At 45.0% G+C, this 18,316-nt stretch overlaps 1 protein-coding gene across 9 annotated transcripts in view; it reads left to right on the forward strand.

The window, feature by feature from the left end:
- Positions 1-18,316, forward strand: part of LOC137351605 (transducin-like enhancer protein 4) — a 194,012-nt gene that overhangs the window by 148,575 nt on the left and 27,121 nt on the right. For 6 of the 9 annotated variants that reach the window (XM_068016204.1, XM_068016196.1, XM_068016200.1 and 3 more), the window contains 4 exons: positions 9,496-9,549; positions 14,575-14,727; positions 16,339-16,519; positions 17,012-17,172. In XM_068016204.1, the coding sequence (XP_067872305.1) occupies positions 9,496-9,549; positions 14,575-14,727; positions 16,339-16,519; positions 17,012-17,172 (549 nt within the window). The remainder of the gene's footprint in view (positions 1-9,495; positions 9,550-14,574; positions 14,728-16,338; positions 16,520-17,011; positions 17,173-18,316) is intronic. The other 3 variants (XM_068016202.1, XM_068016203.1, XM_068016205.1) reach the window with 1 other exon arrangement.

The raw sequence follows: 18,316 nt of genomic DNA on the forward strand, positions 1-18,316 counted from the left end.
ATTCAGATGAGCACTTGAAACGCCATAGCATACAAGGCTACGGACCAAGTGCTGGAAAACGGAATTAGAATGGATAGGTGCTTGATGGCCAGCACGGGCATGATGGGCCTAAGGGCCTGCTCCTGTGCTGTATAACTCTATGACTCAATGACTCTTAACATCTAAAAGGGATGATCCGGTCATTTATTTCATTGCTGTTTGTGGGAATGTGCTGTGTGCAAATTGACTGCCATGTTTCCTACATTACAACAGTGACTTCACTTTAAAAGTTCTTCATGGGTTGTAAAGCACCTTGGAAAGTCCTGTGGTCGTGAAAAGGGCTATAGAAATGCAAATCTTTCCGACTGTGAAGCCACAGACTGTCTTCACTGAAAGTATTCGTACGGCTGCCTTTTACCAATGTGATACATATCATGTTAGACTAAAAGAAAATCATGCCAAATTTAACCCAGAAATATACAAAAATAATACTTCTGTTAATGAGAACTTGTATTTAAGGACGGATATCCTTGTGTTACATTTTCAAATTCCCACAGGAATCTTGCTAACTGCACATAATTATTTCTTATTAAACTGAATGGGTCACACAGCAGTGGGTAGTTTCACAGCTCTAGTTTGTCACTATGGTTTCAGAAATGTAATTTTGCACAGACGCTTGAGAAAGGGAAAATGTTGAAGTGATACAGATAGTTTAAAAAAAAATTAGTTTCCCTCATTTTAATGGATGTCTTGTTGCAAAGGAAAAGCGTCATTGGTGAAACATTGCACACAGATAAACCTTCTTAACCTCGTTTCCTGCTCATTTGCACAATTGAGACCCTCATTGTTCAGCCCTTGGGCCTAACCAAACTGTCGTCCTGCCTCCTGTGTACTTACTGTAAGGCTGCACTTGAATATCCCAAGGTTTGTTTTGAGTGTTTCCTAGGCCCTTCAGAGAATGGGGTGTTGGGGGTCCCATTGTGCTTAACTCAGTCTAACAACAAAGCTTAAGCAGTCTGTTGAAGAGGTCTGTCTGCATTAATTGGTTTGTCCTGGAGTTACTAATATTGAGCATTTACTATCAACAGTCTGTCAACTGTTAATTCAAGGCTTTTCCTCTCTTTTTTTAATTTCAAGTAGCTTTGAACTACTAACCCATCCCGGCTCCTAGTTAAGATGCAAGTGTTGTGAGCAAGCTGCTTTCTTGTTTGATCTTGGAAATCAGACGCTGACCCTCTTCTCTCTTTGCCCCATATCTGCAGACCGTGTCAGCTACTCTAGCACACACTGCCATTCAACTCCGAGGTGGGGAGATGGGCTGATGGAGGGATGGCTGGATTGTAAAATCCAGTGCCCTATTAATTTCACAGTTTCACAAGGAATTAAAATACTCAAAAATCATGTAAAATAGAATATTGTCCTGTGTTCTATGACAGTATTTTGAGTTGATTAGAATATATTGAGGGGCAGTCTGACTTTGGGCAATATTGTAAAACGGTGATATTGGAATAGCTGCTCGATAGATATCCCTCATGATTTTCACTCCAATGATTTTGATACAGCGGGAGAAGTTTATCACAGCTGATCCAGTTTCACCTGTTTTACATTTTTGACCAAAATCAAAATGATCCCCATTGGGTCCTGGATGCAGAATATTGGGATCTGATTTCCCTTTTGTTCTCGAGTGAAACCAGTTCAATAACACGTCACAGAGGATGTGTCAGAGTGGAATAAGGAAGCTTTGTTGCACTGTTTCCCACACATCAGGTCTTGTCTTGTTGAGGAGGAAGCCAAAGGTGAGGGTCAGCTTCAAAGGAACCTGCTTAGTTGTGGTATATCCAGATGCCAAGGGTAATTGTCTGCATCCCTGCTATGCCACAGAGTGTGGTAGTTGCCTCACTGTCTGCCATCCCATTTCCACTTGCCATATGGTGTGGTATGAAGCAGAGCTGGGTGCTTTCTGCTGAGACACAGCACTAGGATTGAGGTCCTCAACCAAACGCCTTCAACTTAATGAACATCACTAGCCCCATGTGAGGACCAACAGTCCAGAGATGTTGATTTTCTTCTCATTCCGATGGGTTGTCTCAGGCGCAGTGGTTAGCACCGCAGCCTCACAGCTCCAGCGACCTGGGTTCAGTTCTGGGTACTGCCTGTGCGGAGTTTGCAAGTTCTCCCTGTGACTGCGTGGGTTTCCGCCGGGTGCTCCGGTTTCCTCCCACAGCCAAAGACTTGCAGGTTGATAGGTAAATTGGCCATTGTAAATTGCCCCTAGTGTAGGTAGGTGATAGGAGAATGGTGGGGATGTGGTAGGGAATATGGAATTAAATGTAGGATTAGTTTAAAAGGGTGGTTGTTGGTCGGCACAGACTCGGTGGGCTGAAGGGCCTGTTTCAGTGCTGTATCTCTCTATGACTCTATGACTGATGAAATGTCGGCTTGTGAGCATCACTGGAAGTGTGCCATTCACCTTATTTATGTTAATAATGTGCCATTGGTATCATAAATGCTGCTGTCAATACCACGTTCACCGATATAAAAATGGCAGGTCTGGGGTCCCCTGCACCATGCAAGTGGAACTCCCTGCACTGATAATCCAGTTACTAAGGACTAGATCAGAACAGCCTAGAGTGATTCTCCTGACCCTTCTTCCCCTCCCTATCTCTCTAACTTCCTCCAGCCCTACAACCCTCCAAGATCTCTACACTCCTCCAATTCTGGCCTCTTGCGCATCCGCAATTTTAATCGCTCCACCATTAGTGCCCATGCTTCCGGCCGCCTAGGCCCTAAGTTCTGGAATTCCCTCCCTACACCTCTCCGCCTCTCAGCTTTTCTTTCCTGCTTTAAGAGGCTGCTTAAAATCTGACTTTTTAACCAAATGTTTGATGATCTGCCCTAACAGCAGCTGGCGTGGCTCGGTGTTAAATTATGTTTGATACTGCTCCTGTGGAGCACCTTGGGATGTTTTATTATGTTAAAGGTGCTATATAAATGCAAGTTGTTGTTGAAAGCCCAGCCTACCCACAGTGACGTAGCTGAGATCTGCAACCTAAAGCACTAACCTATATACAATCATTCCATGGCATAGCACATTGGTGCTGTGTCTCCTTTGCCAACTCACCATCTATATAAAGGCTCCTTTCAATTTTTATACTGGCTAGGAAATGGTCCTTGCAAGCGTTGCATAAACACAGCGACCATTTCGTCCTTCAAACCTTTCCGCAGTCTTTGCTCGTTGATACATAAACACCACAGAAATCCATTTAAAGACGTGATTAACTTTAATTTAGTGCCTCACGCCACCAAATAACACGCTTAAACAGCATCTCGAGGCTCAGTGTATGTCTTAGAGGAATTAATTCAGCTCCTGCCTTTTTCTGGAGCGCTTTTCACTGTCAAACTACAGCACTGCCAGCACATTACTGTCCTCTGCTGGTCACCATTAAATAAGCTGCAATTTCACAGCTGAGGGCTGAGCGTTTTATCGGTCCACCGCGAGTTTAAACTGGAATAATCAAACCCGGCTCATCGTAGAAAACACAGAATTTAATTTGCTGAGGCTCCTTTTCAACTCGGTTGTTATGGTCAGAGCAAAGCTGAGCCACGTAGCAGCAGTCCGACAACATGGATGAGCCTCAGACATGGAAGCTGTCACAGAGGGCCTGCCCCTTGTTCTCTCGATTACCTGGTAGCTGGTTGTCACCGATGGTTTGAATGGCATCTGTCAGTAAATCTGGAAGTGAAATTCCGGTATGCGTTGTCTCGCTCAGTGTCGGGCCTTCTGGTTTCACGATCATACCCAATAACAACATGCGTTTAAACAGCGCTGTCGACATATAAAAATGTCTCAAGGCACCTCATAGACACTTGAGAAACAAAATGAACGTTGAACCAAAGGAGGAGCTATTAGCAGCGATGTAATCCAAAGCTTCATCAAAGGGGGTAATAGGGCCTAGCATTGGGCACATTGGGAATGACAAAGTGAGTGAGGTACTACACTGACGGCCCTTTTCAGCTATACCCCAGAAGGGGGCAACAAGTACAGGGGGAGAAAAAACAAGGGTAATAAAAATCAAGTGCGTGCCACACCCGACACTGCCCTTCAGTACCCACCTGTCTGTTTTCAGAGCAAGATTTAATGTAGGCATGGTAGCCACCTACCCTGTCTGTTTGGCCTGTGTGAAATTGGGGGAAACTAGTTTGAAAATGGAGAGTGTTGTATTCACCAAGAAAAAAAAAGACCAAATAGTGTAACTCCCACAAATACACTTACCCTGAATGTAGATCCCAAACTGGTCAGTAAATCTGTGTGAATTGGCTGTTTTCTAAGGCTCTATTGTTGGCTTGACTCTTGAGGTCAGTGACCCTTCTGATTTGGTTGCTAAGGAACATGACTGCAGGCCTGTGGTAGCAGCTATTAACTTCAATTTGAATTGTAAGAGGGAAGGGGAAAAAAATGGGAAACGGTTCAATTCAACACGCCCCACACAGAGTGCTGCTGTAATGACTACTTTTTATTATCATCCTAACTGGGCCAAATGGTGATTGGGCCCAGGAGGAGATGAGCAAATCCAAGGCCTGCGATGGGCTTAATCACAGCCAAACGGCCGATCAAACTGCCGGCAGGAGCCAGCTCTATTAGCATTTGTTGAGGCGGCTTCTCGGCCAGTTACCATAAACCGATGATGTAACCGGGACATTGTAAACAGCTCGATTAGAGCACAGATCATTTGAAAGACAGTTTACAGTTCTTCCCGATCAAGAGCTGAAGGAGCACAGAGAGCTACAAACACAGTGTGGAGTGTGTGTTTGATGAAAGCCAAACACAGTACATGGCTAAGAATAGTGATAGCTTCATTATGTTTGGGTGCTATGGCCTCTTTCCTTCTTAACAGCCAGTCTCCTATTCAGATAACCCCTACATAGGATTTAATGATTACAGTGCCCTCTATTGCTATAATAGTAAATGGTTCATTATCATCGAGCAATCTGATTGGCAGGTCAGTGGGCAGTAATACCCGGTAGAAGTCTGCCTTCTTGTAATCCAATTTAAATATCGTTGTACAGCTGTGCATGTCTTTAAAGGGGCCACGCAACTTGGAGGATTCAATCTATTGCAGGGCTTGGCAACTTGTATGCTGCAATAAGGGAGCCTAGTGTTGATTGATGTACTTACTTATCACCTCATGCCGCAATCAGCTATGCGTGTTGTATTCCAGTAATAAACTTGTTTGTTCATGTACCGTAGTTGCCTGATGTGCTGAAGCTTCTATTAGTGATTCTGTTTGCTGTGGATCACACGGCTGGCTGTATTCATTTCATTAAGTGTTCCATTCAGCGACATGATGAGATTCAACCAGTCTTGGCTTGTTTATTTTTTCTCAATTTCTTTCTTTCTCTTGAAGGCCCTAACCGCTGTTGGCATTCAGTTCCGTGGGCACTGACCACCCTCCAGTGTTTATACTTCCATGTGTTAGGCTAGGTAGAGACTGTCACCAGGCATCACTGCAAGCCTGCTCCTATCCTGAGTCGACTTCAACACGCATGCACTTTCCGGCAAGAATCACTGGACAGAGAAACAAGGAGCAGAAATCTTGACTCATCTTCCCTCCCCTTACCAGGAAAACTTAGGCCAATTGTTGCACCTCACCTATTGCCCTAGCCGAAACCAACATACTGAACACAGGCTAGAACACTCAGTAGCATGCTGGTTACTGCCATTAGCCGCTATCTAGTGAATCTAGATTTTGGTCATGCACACCTTTAATTTATTAATGTAGAATCTGTGTACAGCATTGAAGGAGGCCATTTGGCCCATTGAGCCTGTGCCAGCTCTTTGAAAGAGCTATCCAATTAGTCCCACTCCCTCGCTCTTTCACCAGAGCTCTGTAAATTTTTTTTCTTTTCTAGTATTTATCAAATTTCCTTTTGAAAGCGACTATGGAATCTGCCTCCACCGCCCTTTCACAACAATTTGCTGCATAAAAAAAAATTCTCATCTACGCACTGGTTCTCTTACGATGTACCTTAAATCTGTATCCTTTGGTTACTGACTCTCCTGCCAGTGGAAACAGTTTCTCCTTATTTCATAGAATCAAAGAATGGTTGCAACACAGAAGGAGGCCATTCGGCCCATTGTGTCCATGCCAGCTCTCTGTAAGTGCTACTCAGCCAGTCCCACTCCCCTTCCTTTCTCCCGTAACTCTGCAAATCCTTTTCAGGTGCTTATCCAGTTTCCTTTTGAAAGCCATGATTGAATTTGCTTCCACTCTCAGGCAGTGCATTCCAGATCCTAACCACTCGCTGTGCAAAAAAGCTTTTCCTCGTGTTGTCCTTACTTCTTTTGCTATTCATCTTAAATCAGTGTCCTCTGGTTCTCGACCCTTCCGCCAAAGGCAGCAGTTTCTCCCTATCTACTTTATAAAAAACCCTCATAATTTTAAATCTCCCCTTTGTCTTCTCTGCTCCAAGGAGAACAATCCCAATGTATTTGTGCCTTTCATTCTTTATGCCCTTTCCCAATAATTCATTTGATGGTCAAGTAACCTGCTCTGAGGCCTCTATCACACTCTTCAGTGTCACCATGCCAACGTGGTATCCCACAATCTCTCCCTCCTCCCTTCCTGGGAAGCAACCCTTCCCTCTACACTGTGACATCCCTTGATGGTAGAGACAAGACTGAGAGCTCAGTGGCAGGGCATGTACCAGTGTGAAACCCTACCCTACAATGTCGTGGCTCGCTTGTCAGTCCTTGACCTTTTACTTTGTTATTTCTATGTTTTCAGTTTATATATAGCAACAAAACAGAAAGCAAATGGGAAAAGTCACCCGTTTATAGCAGCCACTCACGGGGCTGCAGGCTACAGTGTTCTCCGGAGCACAGTTTCTTGTTTGATGGGTTGTCAATCTCTTCTGTTCTGTCATGGGGAAATTGCAAATAGAAAACTCCCCGAAGGGAAGGAAAGATAATTGGAAAGTCACCAGCCACCACCCTTGTGAATCTTAGTGCAACCAGCTTAACAAAGACTAGTTGCTTACCCTCATGACCCGGTTATTGGACGTGGTGGAGTAAGAGAGCCCCAAGAGCAGAAGGAGAAACAACCCTGTAATTCTGTCCTATACCAAAGCAGCCTATGTTACTTATGGCTCTGGCACAAAAGAAACCAATCGCTGCACAGTGGCTCCTGCTTGAAAATATGTGTGTGGCTATTGGGGGAGGATAGGGTTGGACGCTGCTGTGTCACTGAGATGAGCTTTTTATTACACATCACACCATCACTAAGACCACCTATTTCCACCTCCATAACATTGCCTGACTCCACCCTTGCCTCAGTTTATCTCCTGCTGAAACCCTCATCCATGATTTTGTTACCTCTAGGCTTGACTATTCCAATGCATTCCTAGCCATCCTCCTATGTTCTACCCTACACAAGCTTAAGGTCATCTATAACTCCACAACCTGTGTCTTAACTCGCACCAAGTCCCATCCCCCCTGTGCTCAATGATCTACATTTGACCCCTGTCAAGGAATGCCTCGATTTTAAAAGTCTCATCCTTCTTTTCAAATCCCTCCATGGCGTCTCCCTCCCTATCTCTGTAATCTCTTCCAGCCCCACAACCCTCTGATATACCCGCACTCCTTTAATTCTGGCCTCTTGCATCCACAAGTTTAATTGCTCCATCATTGGTGGCTGTGAATTCAGCTGCCAAAGCTCTGGAATTCCCTCCCTAAACATTTCTACCTCTCTTTCCTCCTTTAAGATGCTACTGGTTTTGGTCATCTGGCTTAATACCTCCATTCGTGGCTCGGTGTCAAATTTTGTTACCTAACGCTTCTGCATAGCAGCTTGGACATTTTATTACATTAAAGGTGCTATATAAATGTAAGTCACTGTTATTGGGATGGTATCACACAGGCTGCTTATTATTCTCCCTGCCCGATGTGCAGTTCCATTGACTTCAAAAGAAATGATGAATGAGCAAGGTGTATAAATGGGCGGCTGGTGTGATACAGCCAGCTGTGCGACACCAACCTAAGATCAGCCTCTACCCCAGTATATCACACCAGGACTGGTCACTTGGTTGTGGTATGGGAGGGTGTCTGCTACCCATCAGACCATGAGGAGTCAGCGCCTTTTGGAGCAGCGGGTGCAAAACGGGGTGGGAGGGAGAAAGCTGTGATGACAAGGTCTCTTTTTTAACGTGATATCTTGTGTACCATTCTCAAACACAACCTCATGGAGAAAGTCTCCGTCTGAACGGTGCAAAGTGCTGCGTGTGAAATGCCAAATAATTATGGGTGCGAGGAACTAAAGCGCATCCGTGAGATTTATTTAGTAAGGGCAATTATGGAGGACGATAAGTCTGCACTACTCCTCAGGACTAGTAATCCAGAGCCCAGGCTAATGCTCTGGGGACATGGGTTTGAATCCCACCACGGCAGATGGTGAAATTTGAATTCAATGAATAAATCTGGAATTAAAAAGCTCGTCTAATGATGACCGTGAAATCATTGTCAGTTGTTGTAAACCCGTCTGGTTCACTAATGTCCTTGAGGAAAGGAAATCTGGCATCCTTACCTGGTCTGGCCTACATGTGACTCCAGACCCAAAGGAATGTGGTTGACTCTGAAAATACCCTCTGAAATGGCCTAGCAAGCCACTCAATTCAAGGGCAATTAGGTATGGGCAACAAATGCTGGCCCCGCCAGAGACGCCCACATCCCACAAATAAATTCAAAAGAAGGAATGCTTGATGTGGAAAATTTCGTAGTCTCTGGCACTGACATCATTCACCAGCCGCCTTGTTACACTGCCCAGTCTCGAAATAGAACAAAGGGTTTGTCCAAAATACTTTTGAGTGCGTTGCTAATGTGTTGCCATTCACTTGAGTCCTGCGATTCATGGACGTCTTTTGGTTTTAAACTCACAAGAAATGAAGAACAAAATTGTCTGAAAATTGTGAGGCTCCCAAGTGTTGACAACGTTGCATCAATATGATGCAAAAGCTCAAGTAAATCTGTTTCTACCCAGGCAACAAAAATCACAAGGAATTAACATGAAGTATAAACACTTCTACGTTTATGGGAAAAAACATTTGTGGGCTGATGTTATGACTTGTGCAGTCAATGGGTGCTTCACTCAGTAGCCAGACGTGCTGGAAGATCAGATACAGGCTGCCTATGATTTCCTGGTATCGGCTGCCCATGGCAAAGCTCCTCACTGGACATGTGAGCTCAGAAAATGATCCTTTCAGTATCTAAGGGCTTGAAATCAGACTGTGAAATATTATCAACAAACACAGCTTGTCCTTGTCTGCTGTTTTAAGGTGAAGTTGATAATCTGTTTAAAATCAATTGGCTAAAGCCCGTATTAAAATAGGGCAGGGGGAAGAGAGGAATTTCATACAGCTAATCTCAATGCATTGGTTACTGATATTGCACAACACTTAATTATGGTCTTTGTTTTGCTTTGCCTTACGCGGAACTTCTTACATCATTTTCTCTTTTATAATCAGGACAGTGATGGTGATAAGAGTGACGATAACTTGGTCGTGGATGTTTCAAATGAGGTTTGTATGCATTTTTATTAATTGTGCTTTTTGTGAGTCTATAGAGTCATAGAGAGTCATAGAGTCGTACAGCACAGAAACAGGCCCTTTGGCCCACCGCGTCCATGCCGACCATAATGCCTATCTATACTAATCCCACCTGCCTGCATTAATTCCATATCCCTCTATGCCTTGCTCATTCAAGTACCTGTCCAGATGCCTCTTAAATGTTGCTACTGTTCCTGCCTCCACCACCTCCTCAGGCAGCTCATTCCAGATACCCACTATTCTTTGTGTGAAAATTTACCCCTTTGATCCCCATTAAACCTCCTTCCTCTCACCTTAAATCTATGCCCTCTAGTTTCAGTCACCCCTACCATGGGAAACTAGACTCTGGCTATCTACTCTATCTATGCCTCTCATAATTTTATATACCTCTATCATGTCCCCTCTCAGCCCCCTCTCTCCAGGGAAAACAGACCCAGCCTATCCAATCTCTCTTTATAACTCAAGCCCTCCAAACCAGGCAACATCCTTGTGAATCTTTTCTGCACTCTCTCTAGCTTAAACACATCTTTCCTGTAGTGCAGTGACCAGAACTGCACACAGTACTCCAAATGCGGCCGAACCAACGTTATGTACAACTGTAACATGACGTCCCAACTCTTGTACTCAATGCCTCAGCCGATGAAGGCAAGCATGCAATACGCCTTCTTCACCACCCTGTCTACCTGTGTTGCCACTTTCAGGGAACTATGTACTTGCACCCCAAGGTCTCTCTGCTCAACAACACTCCCCAGGGCCCTGCCATTCACTGTATATGTCCTGCCCTGGTTTAACTTCCCAAAATGCATCACTTCACACTTGTCTGTGTTAAATTTCATTTGCCAATCCCTTGCCCACTTTCCCAGTTGATCTATATCCTGTTGTAACCTTAGACAGCCTTCTTCACCAATTTTGGTGTCATCTGCAAACTTACTAATCACGCCCACTACGTTCACATCCAAGTCATTAATATATATGACAAACAACAGAAGGCCCAGCGCCGATCCCTGTGGCACACCACTGGTCACCGGCCTCCAATCTGAAAAACAACCCTCCACGACCACCCTCTGCCTCCTATCACCAAGCCAATTTTGTATCCAATTTGCTAGCTCACCCTGGATCCCATGTGTTTGAACCTTCTGGACCAGCCTACCATGCGGGACCTTGTCAAAGGCCTTGCTAAAGTCCATGTAGACAACGTCCATCGCCCTGCCCTCATCAATCCTCTTGGTCACCTCCTCGAAAAACTTTTTTTTTTTTCTTTGGCCTCCTTGTCTCGGGAGACAATGGGGAAGCGCCTGGAGGTGATCAGTGGTTTGTGGAGCAGCGCCTGGAGTGGCTATAAAGGCCAATTCTAGAGTGACAGGCTCTTCCACAGGTGCTGCAGAAAAATTTGTTTGTCGGGGCTGTTGCACAGTTGGCTCTCCCCTTGCGCTTTTGTCTTTTTTCCTGCCAACTGCTAAGTCTCTTCGACTCGCCACACTTTAGCCCTGCCTTAATGACTGCCCGCCAGCTCTGGCGAACGCTGGCAACTGACTCCCACGACTTGTGATCAATGTCACAGGACTTCATGTCGCGTTTGCAGACGTCTTTGAAGTGGAGACATGGACGGCCGGTGGGTCTGATACCAGTGGCGAGCTCGCTGTGCAATGTATCTTTGGGGATCCTGCCATCTTCCATGCGGCTCACATGGCCAAGCCATCTCAAGCGCCGCTGGCTCAGTAGTGTGTATAAGCTGGGGATGTTGGCCGCCTCGAGGACTTCTGTGTTGGAGATACGGTCCTGCCACTTGATGCCAAGTATTCTCCGGAGGCAGCGAAGATGGAATGAATTGAGACGTTGCTCTTGGCTGACATACGTTGTCCAGGCCTCGCTGCCATAGAGCAAGGTACTGAGGACACAGGCTTGATACACTCGGACCTTTGTGTTCCGTGTCAGTGCGCCATTTTCCCACACTCTCTTGGCCAGTCTGGACATAGCAGTGGAAGCCTTTCCCATGCGCTTGTTGATTTCAGCCTCGAGAGACAGGTTACTGGTGATAGTTGAGCCTAGGTAGGTGAACTCTTGAACCACTTCCAGAACATGGTCGCCAATATTGATGGATGGAGCATTTCTGACGTCCTGCCCCATGATGTTCATTTTCTTGAGGCTGATGGTTAGGCCAAATACATTGCAGGCAGCCGCAAATCTGTCGATGAGACTCTGCAGGCACTCTTCAGTGTGAGATGTTAAAGCAGCATCGTCAGCAAAGAGGAGTTCCCGGATGAGGACTTTCCGTACTTTGGACTTCGCTCTTAGACGTGCAAGGTTGAACAACCTGCCCCCTGATCTTGTGTGGAGGAAAACTCCTTCTTCAGAAGACTTGAACACATGTGAAAGCAGCAGGGAGAAGAAAATCCCAAAAAGTGTGGGTGCGAGAACACAGCCATGTTTCACGCCACTCAGGATAGGAAAGGGGTCTGATGAGGTGCCGCCATGTTGAATTGTGCCTTTCATATTGTCATGGAATGAGGTGATGATACTTAGTAGCTTTGGTGGACATCCAATCTTTTCTAGTAGACTGAAGAGACCACGTCTGCTGACGAGGTCAAAGGCTTTGGTGAGGTCAATGAAAGCAATGTAGAGGGGCATCTGTTGTTCGCGGCATTTCTCCTGTATCTGACGAAGGGAGAACAGCATGTCAACGGTCGATCTCTCTGCACGGAAGCCACACTGTGCCTCAGGGTAGACGCGCTCGGCCAGCTTCTGGAGCCTGTTTAGAGCGACTTGAGCAAAGACTTTCCCCACTATGCTGACCAGGGAGATTCCACGGTAGTTGTTGCAGTCACCGCGGTCACCTTTGTTTTTATAGAGGGTGATGATATTGGCATCACGCATGTCCTGAGGTACTGCTCCCTCGTCCCAGCACAGGCATAGCAGTTCATGTAGTGCTGAGAGTATAGCAGGCTTGGCACTCTTGATTATTTCAGGGGTAATGCTGTCCTTCCCAGGGGCTTTTCCGCTGGCTGGAGAATCAATGGCATCACTGAGTTCCGATTTTGTTGGCTGTATGTCCAGCTCATCCATGACTGGTAGAGGCTGGGCTGCATTGAAAAACTGTAATACTAAAAATAATACTGTCTGACTTTGCAACAAACGTGTGTGTGTGTGTATATATACACACACAAAATAATGTTATTGAACAGAAAACATACTAATTCTACATATGATTTGCATTCACAGTGGCAGCAGTGTGTACCATCTACAAGATGCACTGCAGCCAAGCACCAAGGCTCCTTAGACAGCACCTTCCAAACCCGCGACCTCTACCAACTAGAAGGACAAGGGCAGCAAATGCATAGGAACACCACCACCTGCAAGTTCCCCTCGAAGTCACACACCATCCTGACTGTATCGCAGTTCCTTCACTGTCGCTGGGTCAAAATCCTGGAACTCCTTTCCTAACAGCACTGTGGGTTCAAGAAGGCAGCTCACCACCACCTTCTCAAGGGCAATTAGGGATGGGCAATAAATGCTGGCCTGGCCAGCGATGCCCACATCCCATGAATGAATAAAAAAAAAATTCTAAGAATCCAATGAAGACTGACGGGTGACCAAATAACCAAATAGAGATCATGAAAATTAAGAAGGGTAGAGCTAAAGATGATGTTTCCACTTGTGGGCAAGACTAAAATCAGGGGGCATAAATACACAATAGTTCCTAATTAATACAATAAGGAATTCAGGAGAAACTTCTTTACCCAGAGAGTGGTGATACCAAATCGCATGGTTGAGATGAATAGTATCATGTATTTAAGGGGAAGCTAGGTAAGTACATGAGGGAGAAAGGAATAGGAGGATATGCTAAGAGGGTAATATAAAGTAGGAATGGAGGAGGCTCCCATAGATCATAAAGACTGGCATAGACCAGTTGGGTCATATGGCCTTTTTGTGTAAAAAATTCGATGTAATTCTAGGTTCATTCCGAAAGTCACCATTGTGGAAGTGAGTTTGTTCTCTGGAGTGTGGGACCCTTGGGTTATTAAAGCAAACAGCTACTGCCTCACACAATTCTTTCTTAAATTCTACAAAATTGGTGTGCTTTCTCATGTTTCAGTACAACACAGAGTATTTTACCTTCCAGACTATGTGGGACCTGCAGGTGATTAGATTGAGGGTAGCCTTAGAGAAGGCTTCTCCTTGAAAGGAGCTTTGTTTGAAGAGGAAGGATGTGGCGGAAGGACACTCTGGCAGACTGGGCTTGGCGAGTGTGTAGTACCTGCAGGGGTGCTGGAGCCTGCTATCTTATCAACTGCTGTGGACTCCCCATGGCTGTGGAACCCCAAGTGGTTTAGTGGGATGGGATGAGTGCGGTTCAGATAGAGCGTGCTCACAGGAAGAAGATTTGCTGTCCCATCTCCAGCGGGGGAGCCTTGACATTAAGTACAAATTATTTACAGCTCAGAAACAGGACATTTGGAGCAACAGGTTCATGTCAGAGTTTATGCTGCACATGAGCCTCCTCCCAGCTTTCTTCAACATATCCTTCTATTCCTTTCTTTCTTTGTTTATTTGGCTTCCCCTTGAATGCATCTATGTTATTCACTTCAGTTACTCCTTGTGTGGCAAGTTCCACATTCTAATCACTCTCTGGGTAAAGAAATTTCTCCTGCATTCCCTATTAGATTTATTAGTGACTGTCTTATATTTATAGCTCCTACTTCTGGTCTTGTCTGCAAGTGGAAACATCCCTACATTTTCCCTATCAAGCCTTCTCATCAACTTGAAGACAACTATACAATTACCCCTCTAGAGAAAAGAGCCCAAGCCTGTTCAATCTTTCCTGAGAGGTATAGCCTCTCAATTCTGGTGTCATTGTAGTAAATCTTTTTTGCACCTTTTCCAATGCCTCTATATCCTTTTTATAATATGGAGATCAGAACTGTTCACAGTACTCCTGGTTTATACAGAAGAGACCTGGTCTATCGCAGTTTCTGATCCATTGATTCTGTTTGAATGCAGGATCCATCGTCTGCACAAGGCAGCCCATCCCACTCACCCCGGGGAAACGGGCTGGATAAGTTTCACCTTTTGAGAAAGGATGCTCCAAGCAGCCCTGCATCACTGGCTTCCTCACGCAGCACCCCACCCGCCAAATCCAAAGAGACAGGCCTGGTAAGTAGAATTGTCCTACTTGGATTTCTTTAGGTTTCAGGATGAAGTGCATGCCTGGTCTTTTTGGGAGTTGAATGGTGTCTGCAGCCTTCAGCTGTGGCGCAGTGGGTAGCGGCTCTCTCCTCCTGAATCAGAAGATTGTGTGTTCAAGTGTCACTCCACAGACTACAGCACCAAATCTGAGCTGACAGCCCAGTACTGAGGGAGTGCTGCACTGTCAGAGCTGCTGATTTTCAGATGAGAAGGTCCCCTCTGCCCTCTCAGGTGGAATATTTTGAAAAAGAGCTGGGTAGTTCTCCCCAGTGTTTTAACCAATATTGCTAAAACACATTATCTGGTTGTCACCACATTGCTATTTGTGGGACTTTTCTGAGCAAAAATTGGCTGCTCCCTTTTCTACATTACAACAGTGTCTACATTTCAAAAAGCATTTTATTGGCTGTAATGTGTGCTGAGGTCCTGAAAGGGGCTGTAAAAATGTGAGACCTTCTTTCAGATTATGGACTGTTGTCTTTATGTCCCTTCTAGCTAATAATTTCCTTTACGTGTTTGATGTTCTGCATTATTAACTGGAACAGGAGAATCTGTTTGTTTCAGTGCCCTCACAGTTAATTGAGAGATGTTCTACCTGGTGTTCTTATATTTCACTATTTGTCTCCTTTCAGGTTATCTTAATATTATTTAATTTTAAATGAAATTCAGCTCCTGCTACTGTTAAAGAATTAAAAATTTTGCTCCTTCTGTTAAACTGAGTCCCTGTGTGCCTGTTCAGGTGGATGTAAAAGATCCCCTAGCACTATTCAAAGAAGAGTAAGAGAGTTTTCCCTGATGTCCTGGCCAATATTTATCCCTCAATCAACATCACAACAGACAGATTAACTGGTCATTCATCTTATAGCTGTTTGTGGGACCTTGCTGTGCACAAATTGACTCCACCTTTGCCAATAAAACAACAGCGCCTAATTCCTTGTTTGTGAAGCTCATAGGGACAATGTGAGGACATGTACGATTCAATAGAAATGCGAGTTCTTTCTTTCCTTCCTTTGACAGGTCAGTGAACAAACCTCACTAATCTGGTAGCAAGCTGAAAGGATGAGGAAAGTCCCAGACTCGATCTCTGGTCTGTTATCCCATCTCAGTCAGGGCAGAAGCTTGTAAGCGACACTTGGCCCCAGTAGAAGGGTTAAGTCCAGGGTCTCCGCTCCTGATCACTATCTAGTGACTCAGTTGGAAAGTATGTGTGTGTGGATGTTGAGATTGGGTTTGACTGCAGGACCACCCCCCCCCCCCCCCCCCCCATGGCTAAATAGCCTGTCAGTACTCACTGTCTAGGTTCACAAGTGAAGAATGGTCTCTTGGATGAGGCACAATGCAACTGCAGCATCTTTAAGGAAAAAAAATTGGAGGGGTCAAACAAAACTTCTATTTGGGGGGATGCTTTTAGCTACTTTCTTTCAAAAAGCTTCAAAAGAATATTGTCTAATAAGTGTGCTGTATTGAGATTAGCATCCAATCAGCATTGCAGAGACATTACAGTGCTTGGGCAGGGGAAATTCATTTGTAAGGTGAATTCATATTAATCTCACTATCGCTTTATCTACCTGTTAACAGAATGAGAAGGCCACCACTCCTGTCTCTAAATCTATCACCCCAACTCCCCGCAGCGACTCCTTGACCCCTGGCCCTAGTTCTGCATCCAGACTGCGACAGATCTCCAGCAAACCCTCTGTGGATGCACTGGGTAAGATGTTTGTCCCCGTCCCTGAGGAAATTGTGGGCAGACTTTACACAGGTACCAACGAATCTAATATTCTGAAGAGAAAGGGGAAACATTTAAGGGGGAGTGATTGCATATGTGGAAATGTGTCTGTGCATGTGAAGATGTCCATGCATGTGAAAGTGTCCAACAGCATGAAGCTGTCCAACAGAATGAATGTCTTTGAGCACATGGATTTGTATATTTGCATGAATGTGAATGCGTTTTTCTGGCTGCAGTTATGTTCTACATACTGACCTGAGAGCAAATTATCGTTTCAGTACTCAGTGCTCATATAGACTAATTATATTGATGCTCATATTCCTTCAGTGATTCACATAGACTGTAGTTATACCGATGGCCAGATTTCTTCAATGATTTTGTGAGTGTGAATGTGTCCATTTGTGTGAGTGCCTCCATCAGTCTGAGTGTGTGTCCACTGGCGTGAGCGTATTTTTGTGTAAACATACATATGCTGTGAGTTAACCAGTATCTGCAAATGGTTACCTTATGTTTTTCATCATAAAGGTCTGAGGAGTCCACTGACTGTACCAGGCCCTTACCCAACACCATTTGGAATGATGACACATGCAGGAATGAACGGGGAGCTGCCCAGCCCTGGGGCCTACGCAAGCCTCCACATCTCGCCACAAATGAGCACTGCGGCAGTGTACGGCCGCTCCCCTATGGTGAGGGCACAGGCTGTGTTTATGTCTTGAAGTGAACTTAATAGAAAATGTAATCTCCCATGATCCACTCAGGAGTAACGGTGGTGCAGAGATTTTGACAGTGGAACAAGCGCCGGGTGAAATCATGCGATATTGATAGCAAAGCTTTTTGCACCAAATTCCTTTGCCTGTCATTGTAGCAAGGATATCAGTGCATTTATTTGAAACCAGTTGAAGTCTTTAATAAAACAAAAGAACTTCATGCAAACATGTTACCTAAAACATTAGCTCTGTTTCTCCATAAATGCTGTCTGAGCAGCTGAGGCTTTTCAGTATTTTCTGTTTTTAATTTCAGATTTCCAACCATATTGGAAATCCACCCGTGATTTTGTCCTCGTGTTACTGTTTGTTACTAATATTGCACAGCCTGATTTTTATCCCATAGTCATCACTTAGTTACGGTGCGTTTATTGCAATTGGAGGACTGGCTGTTCCAGAAGTTTGGGAGTGATTAAAGGGACTTTAATTTAATTGAGAGGGTATGGATCAAGGCAGGAAACACAAGAGCAACAGCCTATCTGAATTCAAATTGAACGACTGGCTGACTAATTGCCACATATTTTTCCAAATGTACCTCTCAGTGCTAGTTTTATTACAGTGAGGCTGGCTGTTGTCTTGTGACTGTAAGGAATAGTGCTGCTTCACCATCTGCAGGCAGGTATAAAACAGAAATTTGTTCACAGCTAGTAAGTAAAATGATAGGCCCACTGAGACAGGGGGGTGGGGGGGGTGGGGCGGTGGTTGGTGGGCGAGAGAATCCCCCTGCCCGCCTTGTGTAGTGATATTTTAAATGCATTTGTAGAGAATTCTTCACTCCAACAATGTCATAAACACATCATCTTGGGAATGTCACTATAGGACAGTAAAGTACAAACATTCAGCAAGTTCATCCGAAGTAGCTTTCTTTGCGAATTCAGTAGCCCAATTGTTTTCAACCGGCTAACTCCTTCGTTAACACGGAGGAGAGAGCAATTTAAGGCTGGTGGTTTCCACGGGTGGTAATCCTGCTCCTCTGCCGGATTTGCCTAAAAGGGAGTTTCTGCCGGACCTCGGACAAAGTTGCAGCGGTGACGGAATTCCTGGCCTAAGCTGTCGTACCTCACAA

The sequence above is a fragment of the Heterodontus francisci genome, chromosome 36 (assembly GCF_036365525.1).
Source record: "Heterodontus francisci isolate sHetFra1 chromosome 36, sHetFra1.hap1, whole genome shotgun sequence".
NCBI classification, from domain to species: domain Eukaryota; kingdom Metazoa; phylum Chordata; class Chondrichthyes; order Heterodontiformes; family Heterodontidae; genus Heterodontus; species Heterodontus francisci.